The sequence below is a fragment of the Pelodiscus sinensis genome, chromosome 4 (genome assembly GCF_052426305.1).
Source record: "Pelodiscus sinensis isolate ZL-2025 chromosome 4, ASM5242630v1, whole genome shotgun sequence".
In the NCBI taxonomy this organism is placed as follows: domain Eukaryota; kingdom Metazoa; phylum Chordata; order Testudines; family Trionychidae; genus Pelodiscus; species Pelodiscus sinensis.
Genome location: NC_143055.1, coordinates 20,305,024 through 20,326,195, shown reverse-complemented (window position 1 = coordinate 20,326,195; position 21,172 = coordinate 20,305,024). Strand labels below are relative to the sequence as shown.

The window sequence follows — 21,172 nt, the reverse complement described above, 5'->3', positions numbered from 1 at the left end:
AGACACTCTCTTTTGAAAAAGCGCGTCACTTTTTCGATGCGCTTTTGCAGTGTGTATGCTCTCTTTCGCAAGAAGTTTTTTCAGAAGATCTCTTCCTAAAATGGTTCTTGCGCAAGAAGCCTGTAGTCTAGATGTAGCCTAAGTGTGGTCTAGTGGGCACTGCACAGGCCTGAGAGTCGGATGTATTAAGCTCTGTTCCTGATGCTGCTACTGCTTTCCAATTTGTCATTGATTAAGCTACTTAGCATTTCTGCGTTATAACATTTCCACTTACTGGGGAGTTGTGAGGATCTACAAATCAGTGTTTGTAAAATGCTTTTAAATTGTCGGATGAAAACCACTATAGAAGTAAAATATATATCTGTTTGGTCACATGATTCTATAGAAACAGAAACAATCTAATTAGCTCATTAATGAGGAAAAAAAGGTTCATATAATGTGCTGTTTTCCAACAGCACATAGTCTGACTGAGCCATTGAAACCATAGCTTGACTATGACACACAAAAATAATTTGTTGTGGGCCAAAAGCTATGCACAAAATTGGCAGCCCCTTGAAATGAATTAAATCTAATAGAAGGTTGACACATAAAACAGGAACGGATCTGATCATGGATTAAAGTAATTTATAACACAAAAAACTCTTAGTTGAGCATTTGCTTAAAGAATGCATGCTGTAGTCATTGCAGGTAGACTTACTGTTTAATATATTTCTAATGTAATAAAAAATACCTTAACATTTTTGACTTGCAAACACTTAAAAGCTCAACTGAGCTAGACTTCAGGAGATTACTGCTTACCAAAAAAAAAAAAAAACAAAAAAAACAAATCACCATTGTATAAATTCACCTACTGTGTAAATGGAATCCTTTTATATACAAGTTTTAATTCCAGAGTTTTATATATGCCACCAGGAATCCATTATAGCCTGAAGAAATAAACTGCATACATTTCATAGTTAAAAGGAGAGATGAGTTAATCTTTCATTTGATTTTACTAGTGACATTTTAGACTACAATTTCAGCACAGCAATAATGATTCACACTGATAGCCATGGATGGTATAAATATCTACAGGCAGCTAGATTTAATAATTACATCTTTAACAAATAGCTTGCTACCAGAAAGGATAAGGAAATACAGAAGTTTTGGACAGAAATGAACAGAAGTTCAATAGTGCTATGTTTAACAAAAGGATGCCTATGCAAAGATCACATTTGCAAATTCTAGGATCCAGCTTACTTAAACAGTTCATCACTAGTAATTCAGTCAATTCACTCCTAGTCACTGAGGCCCAGATTTTCAAAAGTTGTTTAGGGGCCTAAAGAAGCAGATAAGCATCTAGTGGGATTTGAAAAGCTTACACTTGGGCACTTCAAAAATCCCACTAGGTGCTTATCTGCATCTTTCAGCAAGCACCTAAATACTTTAAGTATCTGTCTCTAAATCAATTTGCTCTTATTCTCTGTCTTGCCTATTAAATCAATTCACACCCACCCACATATTACATCTATTGACTTTTCTCCTCCCACCTAGTCAGTCTATTCACACCACCCACTAAATCAGTTCATCTGTATCCTCCTCTACATTAAAGCAGTTCATACTCCCCCTCCTGTATTTTTAATAATCCCCTCTGGCCGGCTCAGTCAATTCACTCACACCTCAGCAGCTCCCTGCCAATCAGTTCACCAATTGGTTTGCACTCAGTTCTTCTTTAGAGGATTTTCTTCACACCCATAAAAGTATAAGAATGTTTTTAGAATAAAGTTCAACTCCTTAACTGGGTTTAGAATATGACCAGCCTAGGAGCTGCTATATATTCTGTAAAGACCCAGGTTGGGTCCTGTTTGGAAGGACACATCCAGCTATATGAAATCCAGAGTGGTTTGGGTTTATCAGAAGCTGTACTTTTCAGCCAGGTCAACTGTATTCAGATATAATAGTAACAGAATACTTTGTTTTTTTCTTTGCTTTTAAATACCTAATGGACTAGGGGTGTTAAAATTATGTTAATTTACTAATCAAATAGTTGATAGAATTTGTATCGACTACTCAATTAGTCAATAGGGGAAGGCAGCCCGGCTCAGACCCTTAGGTTTATAGCTCTGCATTTAAAATGTAGTCAGAGCTAGGCGAGCAGGCAGCCTGGCTCAGCACCGGCTCATGCCAAACTGGGACCAAACCCCACTGCAGCTCTGCAATTTAAAATGCAGTGGGAGCTGGGGGGCAGGCTACCTGGCTCCTATTGCCTTTTAAATTGCAAAGCCGCAGTCCGGTTTGGTCCTGGACCAGACTGAGCTGGAGCTGGAGCAGCCTCTTCCCACTGCTTCCAGCACTATTCCCTGTCTCCACCACGCTGCTGCCTCTAATAGAGGCAGCAGCCCGGGGGGAGGAACAGGCAGCACACCCAGCACCAATTTCTGCTTCCCCCTACCTTTCTGTCTCTATAAGAGGCAGCAGCACTGGGGAGAGGGGAATGAGAGGTCGGGGGGGGGGGATGTGAGTAGTCGACTTCGACAAACTGATAACCCCAGGCTTACATCCCTATACTGGACTAGAGAATCCAGACGTAGATAGTTTTCTTGCTGCTTATCATAATAATAATTTGTTATCTAGATAACAGTATCACCCATAATATGCTAATCGCTGTACAGCCTTATTGGAAGGTACAGTTCCTGCCCCCGTGAATTTATAATATAAAAGGAGGCACAGATGAATATGGGACAAGGTGTGAGAGAAGCTGAAAGACACAGTTGCTAGGTCTGTAATATGACTTAGGAGAGGAATCCCTGCTCATGATTTCCTGATTTCATAGCTAAGGATGAATTTTGCACTGAAAGCAGGCATTTACAGTTTGGTCATGGATGAACAAAAACCAGTGTATCTTCTCAAAAATGACAGCACTCATGATTTTTGTGAGAATTTACAAGTAAATTGGGTAATTATTTTATCCATTAAAATTAATTTCAAAAAGGTCCTTTAAGAATGTCAGCACCCTGTCACAGGCTGTTTCTTTTCCTTGAATGATCTTAATAATGGAACATCACGAGTGCTTCAAACTTCTTTTACAGTTAAGCTCACTGAAATCTTATGCTACATTTGAAAGGGGTTTTTTAATGATGGACATTTTTTTCTTTATTCTTCTTAACTGAAATTGGCTTCTGTGCCAAGGGTTGCCACATAATGTTCTGCTGCACAGAATTCCACAGAGAACTGCTCTTTTTCAAAGCAGTCACCACCTCTCATTATTCTCAGTGGGACTGAGGTTGTAACTTGCCAGTAGCTAGAGCTATTCTCAAAATAGAAACTTATCTCCAAGAGTTCTCAGTAGGTCTCCTCTTAACGAAAGATGGCTGCTGTGTTCACTCCCACAGACAACAATGGGAGGCAGTGGCCATTTGAAAGAAGACACCTTACCCGAGGGCAGCTATTGCCTCAAGTCTACTGAGAGCAATGGGAAATGGAAGCCATTTTGAAAACTGGTAATTTTTCAATTTGTTATGCATGCTGCGCAATAGGAATTAATCATATGGAATTTAGTTTTGCTCTCACTTTGAATTACTAAACTGTTTTTGTTTTTTTTTAAAAAAACATAACACAAGAGAACAAAAAAGAATAGTGAAAAACAAATAACAAATAGGTGTTCCTTAGAGGGCTCCCATCCTCATACTCAGCTACGTCTGTTCCATTGCCCAGTGCAGTCAATAGAAGTCTGAAAAAATGGATTGGCCCTTTCAGTCTGAAAGAGACAGTCTGAGAGGCTAGTTCCCCAGACACCTGGAAAGGGGTAAGACAAATGAAAGGTGACGAAATAGTACCAAAAAAAAACCCCCAACAACAACAAAAACATGGGCTGTCAGGAATAGTTAGCGTTTGGGAGGAGGAGAAAGAAAATCCAGGCTGTTCTTATAAAGGCCTTGGACTAGGAGCACTGTTCAGAGGGCATGGCCTAGTGATCCAAGTTGTTAGTTCCGTCAGGGAAGGGTCAAAGGAGTGTTCAGATGATAAAGTGGGTAACACAAAAAGGAGGCTCCAACTCCAGTGGAGCAGAGCTGAGAGAAATAACTCAGCCTGGCCACAGACCCCAGAAGGAAGTTAGTGGAAACCCTGAGCTTAAGAAGAGAGTTTACAGGACATGGAGCCTAGACTTGATCTACACCAAACAAGGAAACTGCAACCTTCTTACAGACTCTTTCCATTGACTACAATGGGCCCTGGGTCACCATGCAAATCCTCTTAGCCAATGTGATGACAAGATCAGTGTGGAATGGCTAAAGGCCTACTGTAATTTGTGTGCAAAAAATTGCTGCATATGAAAGATACCACTGAGTTTAGTAGAAGAGAAGATGTAGTGCACTGGTAAGGTTTAAAAATATATTTAATCCATACAGCGACAAACTTCAGAAGTGTAAGAAAACTACATAAAAAACTATGCACTTCTGAAGCTCAAACAAGAAGCAACAAAGCAATAACATGTCTAGATATCAAGAGCCAGATTCTCCTCTCAGTTTTATTTCTGTAAATTTGGAATAGCAGTGGAGTTTTACTGGTGTAAAACTGGTATAAGGGAGAAGAGAGTCAGACCCAGATGGCTAAAAGGAAATGCTAAAAGGAAACTTTTATTAGCATCTAGTCCTATTAACTATTGATGACTGACAAATATGGGAAGCTACCAGCAATCTTGTTAAAATAGAAATTTATTTACTTCATGTGGGAACAATATAGATCCATATTTGTCTGTGGAAGAATTTATGCTGCAGTACATATGCTACAGTTTGGATCCAAAACCTGCAAACATATGCTTAACTTTAGGTACATACATAATTTAATTACACTGAAGGATGTATGTTTACAAGATTGGGGCCGTGGTAATGAAGTATGCAGTAGGTTTTATTTTAGAGGAATATGTTGAACTCCTTAGCTGGGGAGAAGTTACTTATGCCACATGATTCTTCAGAACAATTATTAGATGATAACTGTGCTAAATGTAGAGGAGAAAATGCAAGTAACTAAAACCTGCTACCAGTCAGATGATCAATCAATAACGTTTTTCCTCCCTGGCACATTGTAATACTTACTGATATTGCAGTATTTCCCTACAAAGTTTCCTTTGCAACCACATATAGTTTTCCCAGTCACAACACTCATTCTACAGGCGCTGTCATGGAGGCAGGGATTATTGATGCAACCTACAAATATAAATAAAAGATCAAAAGCAATAAGTGTACATAATTCAAGAAGGATAAATTGTTGATAAATTGGAGAGGGTTCAAAGAAGAGCCATGCGAATGATTAAAAGATTAGAAGCTACACCTTATTGTGATATATTCAAAGAACTCAATCCATTCATCATAACAAAGAGAAGTTAAAGGAATGACTTGATTACAGTATCTACAAAGGGAACAACTATTTGATAACAAGCTCTCTAGTCTAGCAGAGAAAGATATAACAGACTGGAAGTTGAAGCTAGAAATAAGGCATGTATTTTTAATAGTGAGGAGATGGTGGTCTCTCCATCCTTAGAAGTTTTTATGGCCAAGCTTGACAAAGCCCTGGCTGGGATGATTTAGTTGGGATTGGTCCTGCTTTGAGCAGGGGTTGGACTAGATGACCTCCTGAAGTCTCTTCCAACCCTAATCTTCTATGATTCTATTATATTAATTAACCATTTGAGAAATTTACCAATGGTTGTGGGCTCTCTGACATCTACAGTTTGTAAAATCAAGATTGGCAGTTTTTTCTAAAAGATAACCGCTAAGATTTTTTTTCTGGGAAATTCTATTTCCTGTGTTATACAGGAGGTCAGTTGCCCATATTAATCCCTTCTGGGCTTGGAATGTCTCAAAGCTACACACAATGCAAGAAAATGCAACCCCCTTATGCAAATTTCATAGCATACCTTATAGGAATCATCATAAGTAAGAAGACTCTAGGGATGTGCATCATATATACCATGGAGATAACGTCTCCTTCTCTGACACTTTTTATTGTTCTCACAGTAGACCAGACCTTCAGCTGGAATAAACTGAGATAGTTCTATTGAAAACAGAGCTATGCTGATTTATATCAGTTGAGGATCTGGTCCAGTGTTCACTTTTACTGTCAGTACCAAGATAGTTTCCCCTGTGTTGCAAATTATCATTGTTTAACAAATAACATAAACATTATTATTACTGCTACTCACAATATGGTCTCCACTATTGCGAAGGTTTTTAGTAAACTGTGTAAATACTTCATAATAACCCAAGAGAGAGGAAGCTTGGTCAAGTAGTTAGACCATGTGACTACAATCATGATTCCTGTGGCCAAAGTTATGCCGTTAGCAATTTTGACTCGTTGGCATATTCTCAGTTCTACAAGGGCTTTACTATGTGAGCTTGGAAAGTCCCACTTCTGTGTCTTAGTTTCCACATCTGTAAAGTGGGGATAATATTACTTACTTAATATTGCAGAGTTCTATAAAGCTTACTTAATATAAATTTGTAAATTGCTTTGAGATTCTGGGATACAAGTGTAATTTTATTACTTATCATTATTACCATTATTATTATTATTATTTAATCTAATGTTTATTGTTATCAGCCCCAATTCAGGATCACATTCCTATTCCTGAACACATTAACATGTATGCTGAAACACATGCTTAAGTCCATCCTTGTTCAGGAAAGCACTTAAGGACATGCCGAAGGACTGAATCAGGGCTACTCTCTGTAAGCCGCAGGACAATTTTTTTTCTTTTTGGGTGTATCTGTTGCAGGACTACGTAGAATACTGTAGCATGGATTTCGGTATCACTGTTTTTATTTAGCCCATTACATGCAGATATGCACACTTAGAATAAAATAATACTGATGCTGTGGACAGCAGAGTAATACTTGTGTATCGTGTGTTTTGACATTCGATTCGGCTGTTAACACACGTGCATTCTTCCACTATTCCTTTGTAGATTCTTGTCCAGTTTTCACCATTGTCAAAGTACTCATAGCGACTGTCATCAAAACACTTCCCTAAAATTAAAACCAAAAAATATTTATAAGGCTTATTTGTTACAAAGAATAATACCAAATGATGTGTTATTCCCTAATAATCCCTTTTCATGTTAACTAGCCAAATAGTATTGGAAAGTATGGCTTACTCTCTGAACAACTACGTTTCTGCCTCAGTTCATGCATAATACTGCTTCTAAGTGCCTGGACACCTATCTTCCACTTTGGCCTAAAATGAGATCTACAAATCAAGGGAAAACAGGTGTTTGATTGCCTGTTTTGCCTATGGGAGCTGGGGATTGAATGGAGGGTATCCTACATCCCAGATAACTGGCTTCATCATTGGATTAAAAGTTAAATGGTGCACACAGATTATGGTGCCTCTTTTCACCAGTTTTTGAATGTGTTCCAGTCTTGTAGGCATGATCAGAGCCTTGCATCTGTGCAAGCAGAGATGACTTGTACCTGCCAATTGCATGAGGGCAGCAGCTTCAGCAGATGTTACTGAGCAAGCTCTGTCCACCTGAGCATTTTCAGTACAAGTCAACCAGCAAATCTGGAGAGGGAGAATGTGACTTCAAGTGTCCCCCTCCCCATGGCTCCTGCTTGCAAACAGCAGATCAGGGGCTTTAACTGCCAGAGTCCAGGAGAGGGGCGCTGTGGATGGGGATTGTAAGCAGAGACAGGCACCACCCTGCAACTGGCACCTTGCCTAATTCGATGAGAGGGTGGGGCTTAGGACACACCCTTCTTGCTGGCATCTCAAGTTGACTAGCTCTGCCTAACATGCTGGCTTTTGTGGATTTCATTCTTAGGCACCCATTTTCCCCCTTCCCTATAAAGGGAGACCCAGGCCCCTAACTCAGGCTTTGTGAATCATACTCTTGGTCTAGTGATTTTCTAGATGTCTGAACATTACATGTCCCAGCGCTCAGTGGTGTCACACCCCAATTCCCTTGTGGATCCAGGCTTATGTGCTAATGAAGCAATTTGTGCTTTAACCTTGCTGCCATGGTGATAGGAGCTATGACTAATAGTAGAACCAATTAGAAATAAATAAAGAAGCTGGTTGGGCCAGATGGCTTTCTTTGGCTTTTAAAATATCATATGCACCTATGAAATGAACCAGACAGTTGCACCATTCTGCAAGCCTCCCAATGGTTAATTCAATACATAAAAGGAAGAAAATCAGAATATAGTACAATGACATTCATCCCATTTTTATGTACTGTTCATAGCCGTTAGTTTCGCCGACTGGTCCTTACAGATGAAGGGTGTAACAGATGCAGCTACCCTGGTGCCCCAGACAGTACAATATACATTAAATAGCTCCCTGGCAGGAAAGGGATTGCATTGAACAACAAAGAGAAATGAGACCTTTTATGGGACCTGAGTCTGTTCTTATACAGATGAGAATCAGGAGCCATTCCACTGAGGTCCGTGGAGTTAGTCTGCCAGAGGCAGTGCTAGCCCATTGGGGCCCCAAACAGGAATAATTTTGCCCTTACCCCATGACACATACCAAAAAAAAATGAGTAGGGGGCCACCTTGGGCTTCTCAGGACCCTGAGAAATTGCTTAGTGTGCTTAGGTCTGGGTCTAGTGCTGTATACCATTGTAAAACTGGTGCAATAGAATGATAAGAGCCTTATGGTCTGATAACTCTTACTTATTCTGATGTAAATATGGAATAACTCAAGTGTAGTCAATGGAATTATGTTGGTGTAAAATCACTGAGGGTGTCTCTACACAGCAAAGTTATTTCGGAATAATGGCCATTATTCCAAAATAACTATGCGAGCATCTACACAACAAATCTGTTATTTTGAAATTATTTTGAAATAATGGATGGCTTATTCCAACTTCTGTAAATCTCATTCTAAGAAGAATAATGCCTATTCCAAAATAAGGTATGTGTAGACACTCCACTGCTGCTATTTCGATATAGCCCCTCATCAGGGACATTCTAAATTATTTCTCCTGAGGCTCTAAATTGAGATAGTATGTCTACATTAGGGAAGCCTAACTTGGACTAATTTTGAGGCTTCCCTGCAGTGTGGACGTGCTATTTCAAAATAAGCTATTTCAGAATAACTATTCCAGAATAGCTTATTCCGAAATAACTGTGCAATGTAGACATAGCCTGAGAGTACAGAAAGACCCTTATAATACCTTTCCTCAGATTCTTTTGTTTATCATGTCTCTCCACTCTGAGTACTAAATAGTATAATTAGTTCTAAGCGTGTATGCTAATCTCAAAAACTGAGTATGCGGGTTAATGGGGAGGAAGCGTTTTACTGTATGTCTCCTAATCTAATACTTTAATGGTGGTTCTGATCAGGTTTGAATTTCTAGCCATATAATTAGTCTATTTTCAGCTGTCCTGTCACAAACTGATTGTCTATTATAATCACTTGGAAACCAGCCTACGCAAACATTCATGTTAGTGTTCTCTAACATCACAACAACATTACCTTTTATCTAACAAACTTGGAAAAGTCCTCTACTTCTAATATCCATTGCTCATTAAAGAAGGCACTTACAGGTTTCACAGTCTTTTCCAGTGAATTCTTCAGGACACATGCAGTGATAAGAACGATGATCATATGCAACAAAACAAGTCCCTCCATTTTTGCATTGGTGCTTTGTACAATAATCTGAGAAAGCTATTAATAAATTATTGTTAATAACGGACAGACAGCTCAATCTTTGTTTTGTCAGACATTTGCCATTTATGCAGAATAATAACACTTTGGGTTCAGATGCCTTGTGGTTTTAATATCGCCATTCAATCTCACTAAAACAATGGGTTTTTTTAACCATTTATTTTTTAATTGTACAATAACTAGATTTATCTTTAGCTATAAAACTATACAACTGCTCAGTGAGCTGAATTCTTCTCCTCCACTGAAATAAATGGGTTTATAATGATATAGCTGAAACAGAATTTGACACATGATTGTTATTTGCAATATTGATAAGTCCACAGGTATCATGCGAGACTATTGGACAAATGCCCACAAGGTGGAGCTCTTCCTTTACACTAGTGATTTAAAAAAAGTCAGAAGTTCTCATTTGCAGGGAATAATGCCCTGTGTATTTTACATATCAATATAACTAAGTGGGATTATGTTTCTCTTTCAGAGTTCATAAATTACATATTCCTGGTAGTGGACTCTGGTGCCTTCTAAGACTGAGGAAAGTTGGATGGTGCAGAATTTCCTAACAGGAAGAGAAGGAGCAGGTCAAATTAAATCTGACCAAACAAATTGCAACAAACTAAGAAATGTAAAATTTCCTATTCTCCAAAAATATTTTTTTTAAATGAGGTGGGAAAACCTGTCAGTGCTGCCTCCCTGTCAGGGGTGTCAAATGGGAAGGGTGAATGTTCCCACAATCTTTAAGGGGTGATCCCATACTAAATAAGTACAGCTACTTCTGGAACAATCCAGTGCATCGCTCCCAAGGCATGGTCACAAATACCACTGCATTTGATCTAGCCACCCCTTTCTATGGACCGATGGGCAATCAAGCCAAATTTCAGCAAGTGGCATTGCAATCTGGCACACGAAGTAACACTACCACTCAGATGGTGCTGGGATGTGAGCATGGAGAGACCATCCCATGACTGTGCCAGTCAGGAGAATCAGTCTGAGAACTCAGCTCCTTGGGGCTCCAGCTCATGCACTATGGTGGTAAGAGATAGGACAGACTCTTCAGCCAAAGGAAGATCTAAGGTTCCTAAGGAGACCTGGGAGAGGATCAGGAATTACCTGCACCCCTGAAATATTTGAATTGGCATCACTGTTCCCAATCCCCATTAAGTCAATCAGTTGATGGAGGGTGCCTTGACATGAGAGAGTACCATGTAAAATTCATAAGACTTTTTAATGAAATAACACTAGTTAACAAAAGGCACTGGGCTAACTCATCAACTGCTATAAATCAGCATCTCTCCACTCCGATCAATTGATCCAGCTGAGGGGCTGGCTCAGTATTTCACCTATATTTGAATTCTTTGTCTAATGCTTCCTAGCCAAATTCTGCTATGAGAACAATGCACAATTACACCATTGAGCTGTTCTTTGAGCACAGTACTGTGCTGCCAACATGCTGACACTGCCAAATAGAAAATTCAGCAGATAAAAACCTATCCACACAAAGACCCTGCAACAAAGCACTTGAGGCCAGATCCTAAAATTCACTGCACTGGTGTAAATCTGGAATAATTCCACTGAAGTCAAGGCGTTTTCTCCAGATTTCCAATGGGGTAACTGAGATCAGAATCTAGGCTTGTGTACATATGCTGGAAGTCACACCCAAGGAGAACATCAAAAGAAAGCATGTAAACATAATGACTATGTTGCTGCTGCTTCCATTTGATGGTTATGAAATATCTAAATTATAGGTTTCATCACTACATATGCCTGTAATTTTCAAACTGCTGCTCTCTCCCAGGGCCAGCCTCAGCATAGTGGAGCACTTGGCAAATCATTTTTGGTACCATCCCAAAGTCAGTGAAGCAGAACTTCTAGCTCTTTCCTATTCTCTTTCATTGGAACCCCTCATTATATTCTCTTCCACCATCCCTGGATCATTTCCCACCTGTCTTCCCTCGGCATCCTGAAGATAATCTCTAAGGTGCTCTTCTGAGACTATTTATATTTTGACTCTTTCAGATCCACCTGCAACTTCCACCTGAGGGACATGCTCCTAACAGCACAGCAATCTTCGGGCCAGATTGTGTCTTCCTGCTTGGAATTCTATCCTTCACCCCCTGTACTGATTTTTCACACTTGCTGTCTGCTCACCCTAGGCACACTAGCCCCTCTCCAACACAATACAAGAGCCACAACTTAGCAATTCACCTAGGGCCAGATTTTTAAAAGAATTTAGGTGTCTAAAGAAGCAGGTAGGTTTCTAGTAGGATTTTGGAAAGCACCTAGGTATCCAATCAGGGCCGCATTATGACTTTCATGGGCCCTAGGCACTTTTGCCTCCGTGGGCCCCTTCCTCCATAAAAAAAAATAGAAAAATTATTTTTTATATAACTTTAAATACTTCAACATTTTTTTTTCTGTTTTAGGCGAAATTTAATAGATTTTCGTGGGCCCTAAAAGTTTCATTGTTTTCTGATGTGAGAAAAAAATTAAAACATTTTCTTCGACCCTAAAAGTTCTTTTTTTTTCTTTGGATTTTAAAAGAAATTAAAACATTTTCATGGGCCCCTAAAAGTATCGTGAGCCCTAGGCACTGTGTCTACTGTGCCTAATGGATAAGCCAGCCCTGTATCTACTCCCTATTGAAATCAAAAGTATTTTTGCAAAAATATATTTATCCTTTTTTTCTACTTTATATAATAGTTGGAACTTCAGTGGGACCAGGACTCAATCTTTAAATTACCAATCTTAAATGTGAAGAAGTTATCAAGATATACTCAGCACACAATTCAGCCACACTTTAGTAAGCAATCAACTAAGACAAAAATAACTTGCATCTCAAGGAGTTTGCCACAGACCTCTATTTCCTTTTTTATTCAGACCATCAAAATGAGGTACATGCAGAACTATTGCTCAATGCTATATAAAATCTGTGGGAAAATTCTGTCAGTGTTCAACTGACTACCCCTTTCATTTTTTTTAGTTACTTCTGCAATGAATGCTGCTATTTCCTCGTCCTCTTTGAAGCAGTCACTAAAGCAACATCTTTTTCCCCAAATGAATTCTTCATAAGGCAATCTATTTTTGAAGCTCAACTCTCTTTCTGTACACTATTGAGGAAAGAGTAGCTGACAACAGAGTGTGCATGTAGTATGAGGGAGAACATATTTTCTTATTCGTTAAAAAATGCCACTGTTTAAAAGAAATTACAAACTAAACAAAAAAAGTCTGAACCAGATCCAGAACTCTTATAATCTGAGAGAGTCCCAGCTCAGGAACAGAAACAGTCTATGTCTACGTCTACACTACAAACAAAAGGTGGATAAAGATACGCAAATTGAAGTTCACAATTTCCGTATCTTTTTCCGCTTTTCTTCCGGAAGAGGCTTTTTCAACATTTGGCCTGTCTACACAGGGCCAAATGTCAGAATAAAACCCTCTTTCAGAACATCCCTTCTTTCTCGTAAAATGAGGTTTACAGGGATGCCAAAAAAATGTCTGCTTTTCCGAAATTCAAAGGTGATTTCTGTAAAAACAGCAAAAACAGAGTAAAAACAGAGCGCAAAGCACTCTTCCTTCCTTCCTTCCTTCCTTCCTTCCTTCCTTCCTTCCTTCCTTCCTTCCTTCTTTCAGAAATGGCTCCTACAGTGCCACATGCCCATGGGAAAACACAGATAGATTACACTAAAAGGGTTGTGTGACCCGGTTTAATTTGCTCACTATTATTAGAAAGATTATTTTAATTCTAATAACTACCAAATGAAACACTGTTCCATTACATAAGCTCAGTGGGTAGGGCTAACGATCTCACAAATTCAATGCTCGTGCAGCACAACTACACTTGATGGCCTTAATTTGCCAGAACTAATTGTGTGCCCTCTTTGTATACCCAAATGCAGCATGCAGGACTCGCTTTCCTCCTATCTGCTAAGAAGGGAAAGCAAGAGAGATGTGAGGCATGTAGTATGGGTGTGTGAAAGCCCAAAGGGAGTACCTGCTGTACCTTAGCAGTTATGTCTCTTCCACACCTGGATAGTCCTACTGGGCATCTAAACATGATGCTTCCTCCAGACCTAGAGCTGGTGACTGATGCATAATGTGTTATCTGGAGAAGGTGTCCAAAATTCACCCAGATCCCTTCCCAAGAAAGATATTGTTCTGCATGCCTGGCAATATGAGATGAAGTTAGGCCTCACCTATAGTGAGTAGGATTTTCTCTATGCACAGGAATAGCACTGACATTTAACCAAAGAATGGGGCTTCAGGCTTTAATTTCACAGCATGGGGTACTGAAAACATACATGGGAACAGAGAGTGCTAGTGTGCTGGACAAATGACAGGTTTCACTTTCCAGCAGTGATCCAGACTCCAGAAAAAAGTTTAAAGCCAATAATAGTATATGAATAGTTCATATTTTAGTATATTAAAATAGAGAAAGATTCTAATCCCCAGTTGCTAAAAATCAGTGTAGCCACACAGACATCTGTGTAATGACACCAGCTAGAGATCTGGCCGCTTGCATGCACACTGCACAAGAAATAATCTAATAAATTCCTTATTTGGTGGAAATCTCATCCTTCCCCTACTTCCACTTCCCCATGTCATTTCAAGCCTTGATTGTGATTTACCTCTTTTGCTTGTCTATAAAGCAGCATGCATACTTGAGGGATAGATAGTAACTATCATCATCTAATAATAACTAACAACAAAATACTAGATATTGCAGAGCAATTGTGCTTTCCTTATGCTTGTTGCTGGTATCACTAATTACTTGCCTTACCTGCATGTTCTTTGGATGAAGAAGCACAATAACCCCACTTCCTGTCACGATCATAGTTATGTGTGGTTGAACACCTGAAAGAATAAAAAGTGCAGTTTAATGAAGATTTGTTAACCACTGTGCACCATACGAGACAAGAACATCCTTCAAACCACTATTAAGAGCTATGTTTTAATTACAGCAGTAATTAAAGGATAAGGATAGTAATACTCATGGATGATCTGCAAAAGGCAATGAAACAGATGTGATTCATAAAGAAGACCTGAAAAAGTTGTTGTTTTTTCCCCTTTAAGTTATTTTACTTTCTGCTTGCTTTTTACTGTGGGAACGTCGGGAATGTCAAGTCTTGTCACCTCTGGCTTTGCTGGAAGAATCACTGGGGGGTCCCTGAGTTGAGTATGGTGACCACTCACCCCTTAGTTGAAGGTCCCATGATGTCAGTGGGGACAATTAGCATCTTTTTTGCCTGGCCTGCCATGTTCCAGGGTGGGCCACATAAGCCACATGGAAGTGGTGATCCTCACAAAGGGCTATGCATGGCTCAAAGAAAGGGCAGGATCTGACCCCTGAAAAGAGGACGTTGCTCACGTCTATAGTAACTGACGCTCTTTGAGATGAGTGTCCCCGTGGGTGCTCCACATTAGGTCAGTGCGCTGCCGCCGAGCCTCAGAGTGGAGATTTCATAGCAGTGTCCCTGGGGCCGCGCAGGCATGCATCAGCAGTCATGCTCTGTGAGGCTGCAGGCCTTGCGCATGCGCGAGCCCTCTCCCCCCCACTCCTCAGTTCCTCCTCTACTCCAAAACCATGGCTTAGGAAGGCCAGAATCCCAAAGTACAGGGAAGGAAGGGAGGGTTGTGGATCACCCATGGGGACACTCGTCTCAAAGAACGTCAGTTACTATTGAGGTGAGTAACCGCCTCTTCGGGAGACAGAGATGTGCCCGTGGGTGCTTCACATTAGGGGTATGTCTACACTAGCCCCCTAATTCGAACTAGGGAGGCTAATATAGGCATTCAAAGTTGCAAATGAAGCCTGGGATTTAAATATCCCGGGCTTTATTTGCATGTTCCCATCCGGTTGCCATTTTGAAATTCCATTATCCCAAAGTAACTGCCCGAAGTAACTAAGTCCTTAGTTCGAATTAACTGTTACACCTCATTCCAGGAGGAGTAACAGTTAATTCAAACTAAGGACTTAGTTCGAATTACCGTTTTCACTGCCGCATATAGCTGCGGGCAGTTTCTTCGGGCTAGTGGAATTTCAAAATGGTGACTGGACGGGAACATGCAAATAAAGTTCAGGATATTTAAATCCCGGGTTTCATTTGCAATTTGAATGCCTACATTAGCCTCCCTAGTTCGAAGCAGGGGGCTAGTGTAGATACACCCAAGTTGACTACAAAGCAATACCCCTTTAGGGAGGTAGGGACTTCGGATCTGGCAGAAAAGCAATGGAAAGAACCACCTTAGCTAGTTTCAAGTTGGAAAGAGGACCCAGCGTAAGTGCAGGGTGCTTTGAAAATATGTGGTCGCAGGACCACGTGGCGGCTGCGCAGATGTCTCTTATGGGTACTTTATGGAGGAATGCTTCGAGGTAGCTATAGCCCTGGTTGAGTGTGCCCGTATGTTCTCTGGAGGAAGCACATCTGACTGTGCGTAGCAGAGCTTGATGCAATCCAAGATCCAGTGGGAGAGTCTCTGTGATGAGACGGCCTGGCCCCTATTGTGGTTTGCTATTGAAGCAAATAGTCTGGGAGATGCTCAGAATGGTCCCCTTCACTGTAGGTAAAAAGAGAGCGCTTTGCGCAGGTCAAGAGTGTGCATTTTCATCTCAAAAGAGTTGGTGTGTGGTTTGGGGAAGAAGGTGGGAAGATGTATTGTCTGGTTGATGTGGAAGGATGAGAGTACTTTGGGGAGGGATTTGGGATGGGTACGTAAAGTGACCTTGTCTTTAAAAAATCGTGGTATATGGGAGATCCACCATTAGGGCTGCGATTTGGCTGAGGTAATGGCTACCAGGAAAACCGTTTTCATGGCCAAGTGTACAAAAAAGGTCTTTGTCCATAGCCTATGTTTAAGTGAAGGGAGTTGGGGGATGGTATTTTTAACAGAGAGCTAAGACCTCCCCAACAAGTCCTCCAGTAAACCCAGGAAAATCCTGACATAGCATTCCTGATATTGCTTAGGTTAAAAACAAAAGACAAAAATAAACATCTAAAAATATATATTAATGCTGGCTTTATCCATCATTATTAAGATAGAGCCTAAACCATTTTTGCTTTTGAAAGTAACCCTTTGTAAATTGTGGAGATGGGGGAAGTTGTCCACAAAGGGACTTTTCTCTGCTTTCTATGGCAAATACGTTTTATTTTCTGTTCCTTAAAGTATTTCCACTTTTTAAGCGTCTAGACAGAAATAATTATAAATGAGGAACTGTATAAGGGTGATTTCCAGATTCACTGACACAATCTCAAATTTTTGCAACAAAGGGTCAAATCCTGCTCCCCTTACTCGAGTATCTCACATGAGGCGTGGAACTATTATTCTTATTTTACGGATAGGGCATGACGTCACAACATATTTTACATCATTTATCCAAGGTCACACAGGAAATTTTCAGCTGACCTGAGAACTGAATCCATTCCAGGCAGGTAACAAGCCATGGGAAGAGGACAGGGAGAGTGTGGAGGCCCCAGGCTGGGGGCAGGAACAACTCATGTTGGGTTACATGTGCATTATGATCTCCCCCACTGGTGACCCCTTTATTCCTCCCCACTAGTTGCCTCTAGGACTGACATTACTCCCTGGACTGGCTCCTCTTTCTCTATCATATTGAACACAAAGTACTTGTCTTCACATTCAAGGTCCTGTTCCCACCCTATATATCATCTCTCATTCATTCAGATGCCAGCCTTCATTGTCCCCAATGTCACATTTTCAAACAATGCCTTTGTGTTTTCTCCCAAGTTGCTTTCCTGCTGTGTGCTGAGCTTGTGTTTGTGAGTGAGGCTTTTTCCCCCCCTGTGTTTGTGAGTGAGGCTTTAGAGAGGGAGTTCTCCAGGTAGAGGAGAAGCAGATACAGAACTCTTGAGGAAAGAGTATGTTGTGTTTGGGGCTTTCTTGCTGTGTGCTGAGCCTGTGTTTGTGAGTGAGGCTTCTTTTTCCCCCTGTGTGCTGTGAGTGAGACTTTTTTTTTCTTTCTAACGTTCCCTTTCCCCTCCCCTTCCCCTTCATGGAGTGTGTGCTGTGAGTGGCAGGTGGAAACTGTTGGCTTCTAATTAAAATTTGAATTCTAGAAGCCTCTGCTGATTGGCTGAGCCTTGGTAGGAGAAGGGACTTTCAGGCAGCCCAGGACTTTATAAAGCAATGAGCAAGCGACCAAGGAGCTTGCTAACAGGGAGTTTAGAGAGGGAGTTTGGAAGGGGAGAAGGAAGGAGGTGAGATTCTCTTGCCTTTCTTTTTAAATCCTTTCTCCAGGACAGCAGAGATGGATGGTGATAGGTCTGCTGTTGCTACTTGCACAGCGTGTGCCATGTTTGTCTTCCTCACAGAAGAAAGAACGGATTTCATCTGCACTAAGTGAAAGCTGGTCGCCATTTTGGAAGAAAAAATTAGAGGACTGGAGGCCCAAGTGTTGACCCTACACTCAGTCAGAGAGGATGAAGACTTCCTTGATAGAAGGCAGCGTTTAATCCTGCAAGCACGGCAGGCAGAAGAACTGGAGAGGGCAGTATGGGACCAGGAGGAGAACTGGCAGCATGTAACTTCTAGAAGAGGAAAAAGGCCAGCACGGGAATCCCCCAATGCTATAGAGGTAAGTAATTGCTTTCAGGCTCTCTCCACAGGCTCTGCAGTGGTGAATGCTTTGGAATGGACCTCACAAGGAAGAAACCTCAAGGGAACACCATATACTGGAAGCTGGGATGCGTTGTCCCAGGGATGGGTGTTCCACAACCACCACCCCCAAAAGAAGACAACGGGTGGTTACAGACTCCCTTCTAAGAGGGACTGAGCCATCCATCTGCCATCCGGACCTGGAATCTCGAGAGGTGTGCTGCTTACCGGGAGCTCAAATTCAGGATGTGACTGAGAGGCTTACCAGACTGATCAAACCTTCGGATCACTACCCCTCCCTGCTTCTCCATGTGGGAACTAACGATACGGCCAAGAATGACCTTGAGTGGGTTACTGCAGATTATGTAGCCCTGGGAAGAAGGATCCAAGAATTCAGAGCGCAAGCGGTGTTCTCGTCCATCCTCCCTGTTGAAGGGAAAGGACTGGGCAGGGATTGTCGAATTGAGGAAGTAAATGCATGGTTGCGCAGGTGGTGTTGCAGAGAAGGCTTTGGTTTTTTCGACCATGGGACTCTGTCCTGGGCACAAGGATTAGGTAGAGATGGGATACACCTAACTAAGGGTATGTCTACACTACCCTCCTAGTTCTAACTAGGAGGGTAATGTAGGCATACCGCACTTGCAAATGAAGCCCGGGATTTGAATTTCCCGGGCTTCATTTGCATAAGCGGGGAGCCGCCATTTTTAAAACCCCGCTGGTTCCATGAGGTGTACCGGTAGTTCGGAATAGGAAGCCTAGTCTGAACTACCTAGTTCGAGCCCCGTGTAGCCGCGCTGCACGGGGTTCGAACCAGCGGGGTTTTAAAAATGGCGGCTCCCCGCTTATGCAAATGAAGCCCGGGAAATTCAAATCCTGGGCTTCATTTGCAAGTGCGGTATGCCTACATTACCCTCCTAGTTAGAACTAGGAGGGTAGTGTAGACATACTCTAAGAGAGGAAGGAGCATCTTCGCGGGCAGGCTTGCAAACCTAGTGAGGAGGGCTTTAAACTAGGTTCATTGAGGGATGGTGACCAAAACCCTGAGAGGAGTGGGAAAGTTGGATACCAGGAAGAAATGCAAAGAGGAACGAGCAAGAAAGGAGCACCCCTGATTCGAATGGAGAAGATAGGGCGATCAACTGGTTATCTGAGGTGTTTGTACACTAATGTGAGAAGCTGGGCAACAAACAGCAAGAACTGGAGGCCCTGGTCCAGTCCAAGAAATATGATTTAATTGGGAAAACAGAGATTTGGTGGGAGGACTTGCATGACTAGAGCGCTGTCATGGAAGGGTATAGACTGTTGAGGAAGAATAGGCAGGGGAGAAAAGGAGGAAGAGTTGCACTATATGTAACAGAGCACTATGATTACTCTGAACTCCAGTATATAGAGGGAGAAAAACCTGTTGAGAGTCTTTGGGTTAAGTTTAGAGGTGCAAACAACAGCAGCGATGTTGTGGTTGGTGTCTACTACTGGCCACCGAATCAGGCGGATGAGATAGATGAGGCTTTCTTCAAACAACTGAGAGAAACTTCCAGATTGCAGGCCCTGGTTCTCGTGGGGGACTTTAATCACCCTGACATCTGTTGGGAAACCAATACGGCAGTACATAGACAATCCAGGAAGTTTTTGGAGAATGTTGGGGATAACTTCTTGACACAGGTGCTGAAGAATCTGACTAGGAGCCGTGTACAGCTAGCTCTTCTGCTCACAAACAGGGAGGAACTAATAGGGGAAGTAGAGGTGGGTGACAACCTGGGAAGCAGTGATCACGAGATGGTAGATTTCAGGATCCTGACCAAAGGAAGAAAAGATTGTAGCAAAATACTAACCTTAGACTTCAGAAAAGTAGATTTTGACTCCCTCAGGGTATGTCTACACTAGAAAGTTAGTTCGAACTAACGGACGTTAGTTCGAACTAACTTTCCTATGCGCTACACTAGCGCTTCGCTAGTTCGAATTTGAATCGAACTAGCGGAGCGCTTAGTTCGAACTAGGTAAACCTCATTTTACGAGGACTAACGCCTAGTTCGAACTAGCTAGTTCGAACTAAGGGCTGTGTAGCCCTTTAGTTCGAACTAGTGGGAGGCTAGCCCTCCCCAGGTTTCCCTGGTGGCCACTCTGGCCAACACCAGGGAAACTCTATGCCCCCCTCCCGGCCCCGGACCCCTTAAAGGGGCACGGGCTGGCTACGGTGCCCGTGCCAGATGCAAGCCTGCCAGCACCCAGCTAGCAGACCCTGCACCTGGCACGGCACAGAGCCACCCACCCGATGCCCCCCAGCCCACCCCCTCTTGCCGGGACCAGGCTGGCGGCTCCCGGGAGCTTGCCCTGGACCGCAAGAGGCGGGCACCTTCCTGGGCTAGTGCGGACATCGTGGACCTCGTCCACGATCTCCGCACTAGGCACAGGAAAGTGGCCGGCTAGGGCAGGAGAGCTGCCAGCCTGGCCACCCAGGACCAGGTGTGCATGAAAATCAAGGGGGTCCACTGAGACCCCCGACACTGAGCCCTGAGCTTACAATGGCCGTCCTGGGTCAGACCAAAGGTCCATCTAGCCCAGTAGCCTGTCTGCCAACAGCGGCCAACCCTAGGGACCCTGGAGGGGATGGACCGAAGACAATGACCAAGCCATTTGTCTCGTGCCATCCCTCTCCAGCCTTCCACAAACTTTGGGCAGGGACACCACTCCTACCCTCTGGCTAATAGGACTCCATGGACCCAACCTCCATGACTTGATCTCACTTCCCTTTAAACTCTGTTCTAGTTGTAGCCTTCACAGCCTCCTGCAGCAAGGAGTTCCACAGGTTAACTATTTGCTTTGTCAAGAACAACAACTTTCTCTTACTAGTTTCAAGCCTGCTACCCAGTCCTTTCCTTTGGTGTCCTCTAGTCCTTCTTTATGGGAACTCATGAAG

The 21,172-nt window shown here is 42.2% G+C and overlaps 1 protein-coding gene across 1 annotated transcript in view; it reads right to left on the bottom strand.

The window, feature by feature from the left end:
- The window catches only part of HGFAC (HGF activator), a 71,515-nt gene that overhangs the window by 26,183 nt on the left and 24,160 nt on the right, over window positions 1-21,172 (bottom strand). The window contains exons 4-7 of the mRNA XM_075930824.2: window positions 14,423-14,496; window positions 9,526-9,648; window positions 6,873-7,004; window positions 5,076-5,186 (exon numbers count right to left, since the gene is read on the bottom strand). Of these exons, the coding sequence (XP_075786939.1) occupies window positions 5,076-5,186; window positions 6,873-7,004; window positions 9,526-9,648; window positions 14,423-14,496 (440 nt within the window). The remainder of the gene's footprint in view (window positions 1-5,075; window positions 5,187-6,872; window positions 7,005-9,525; window positions 9,649-14,422; window positions 14,497-21,172) is intronic.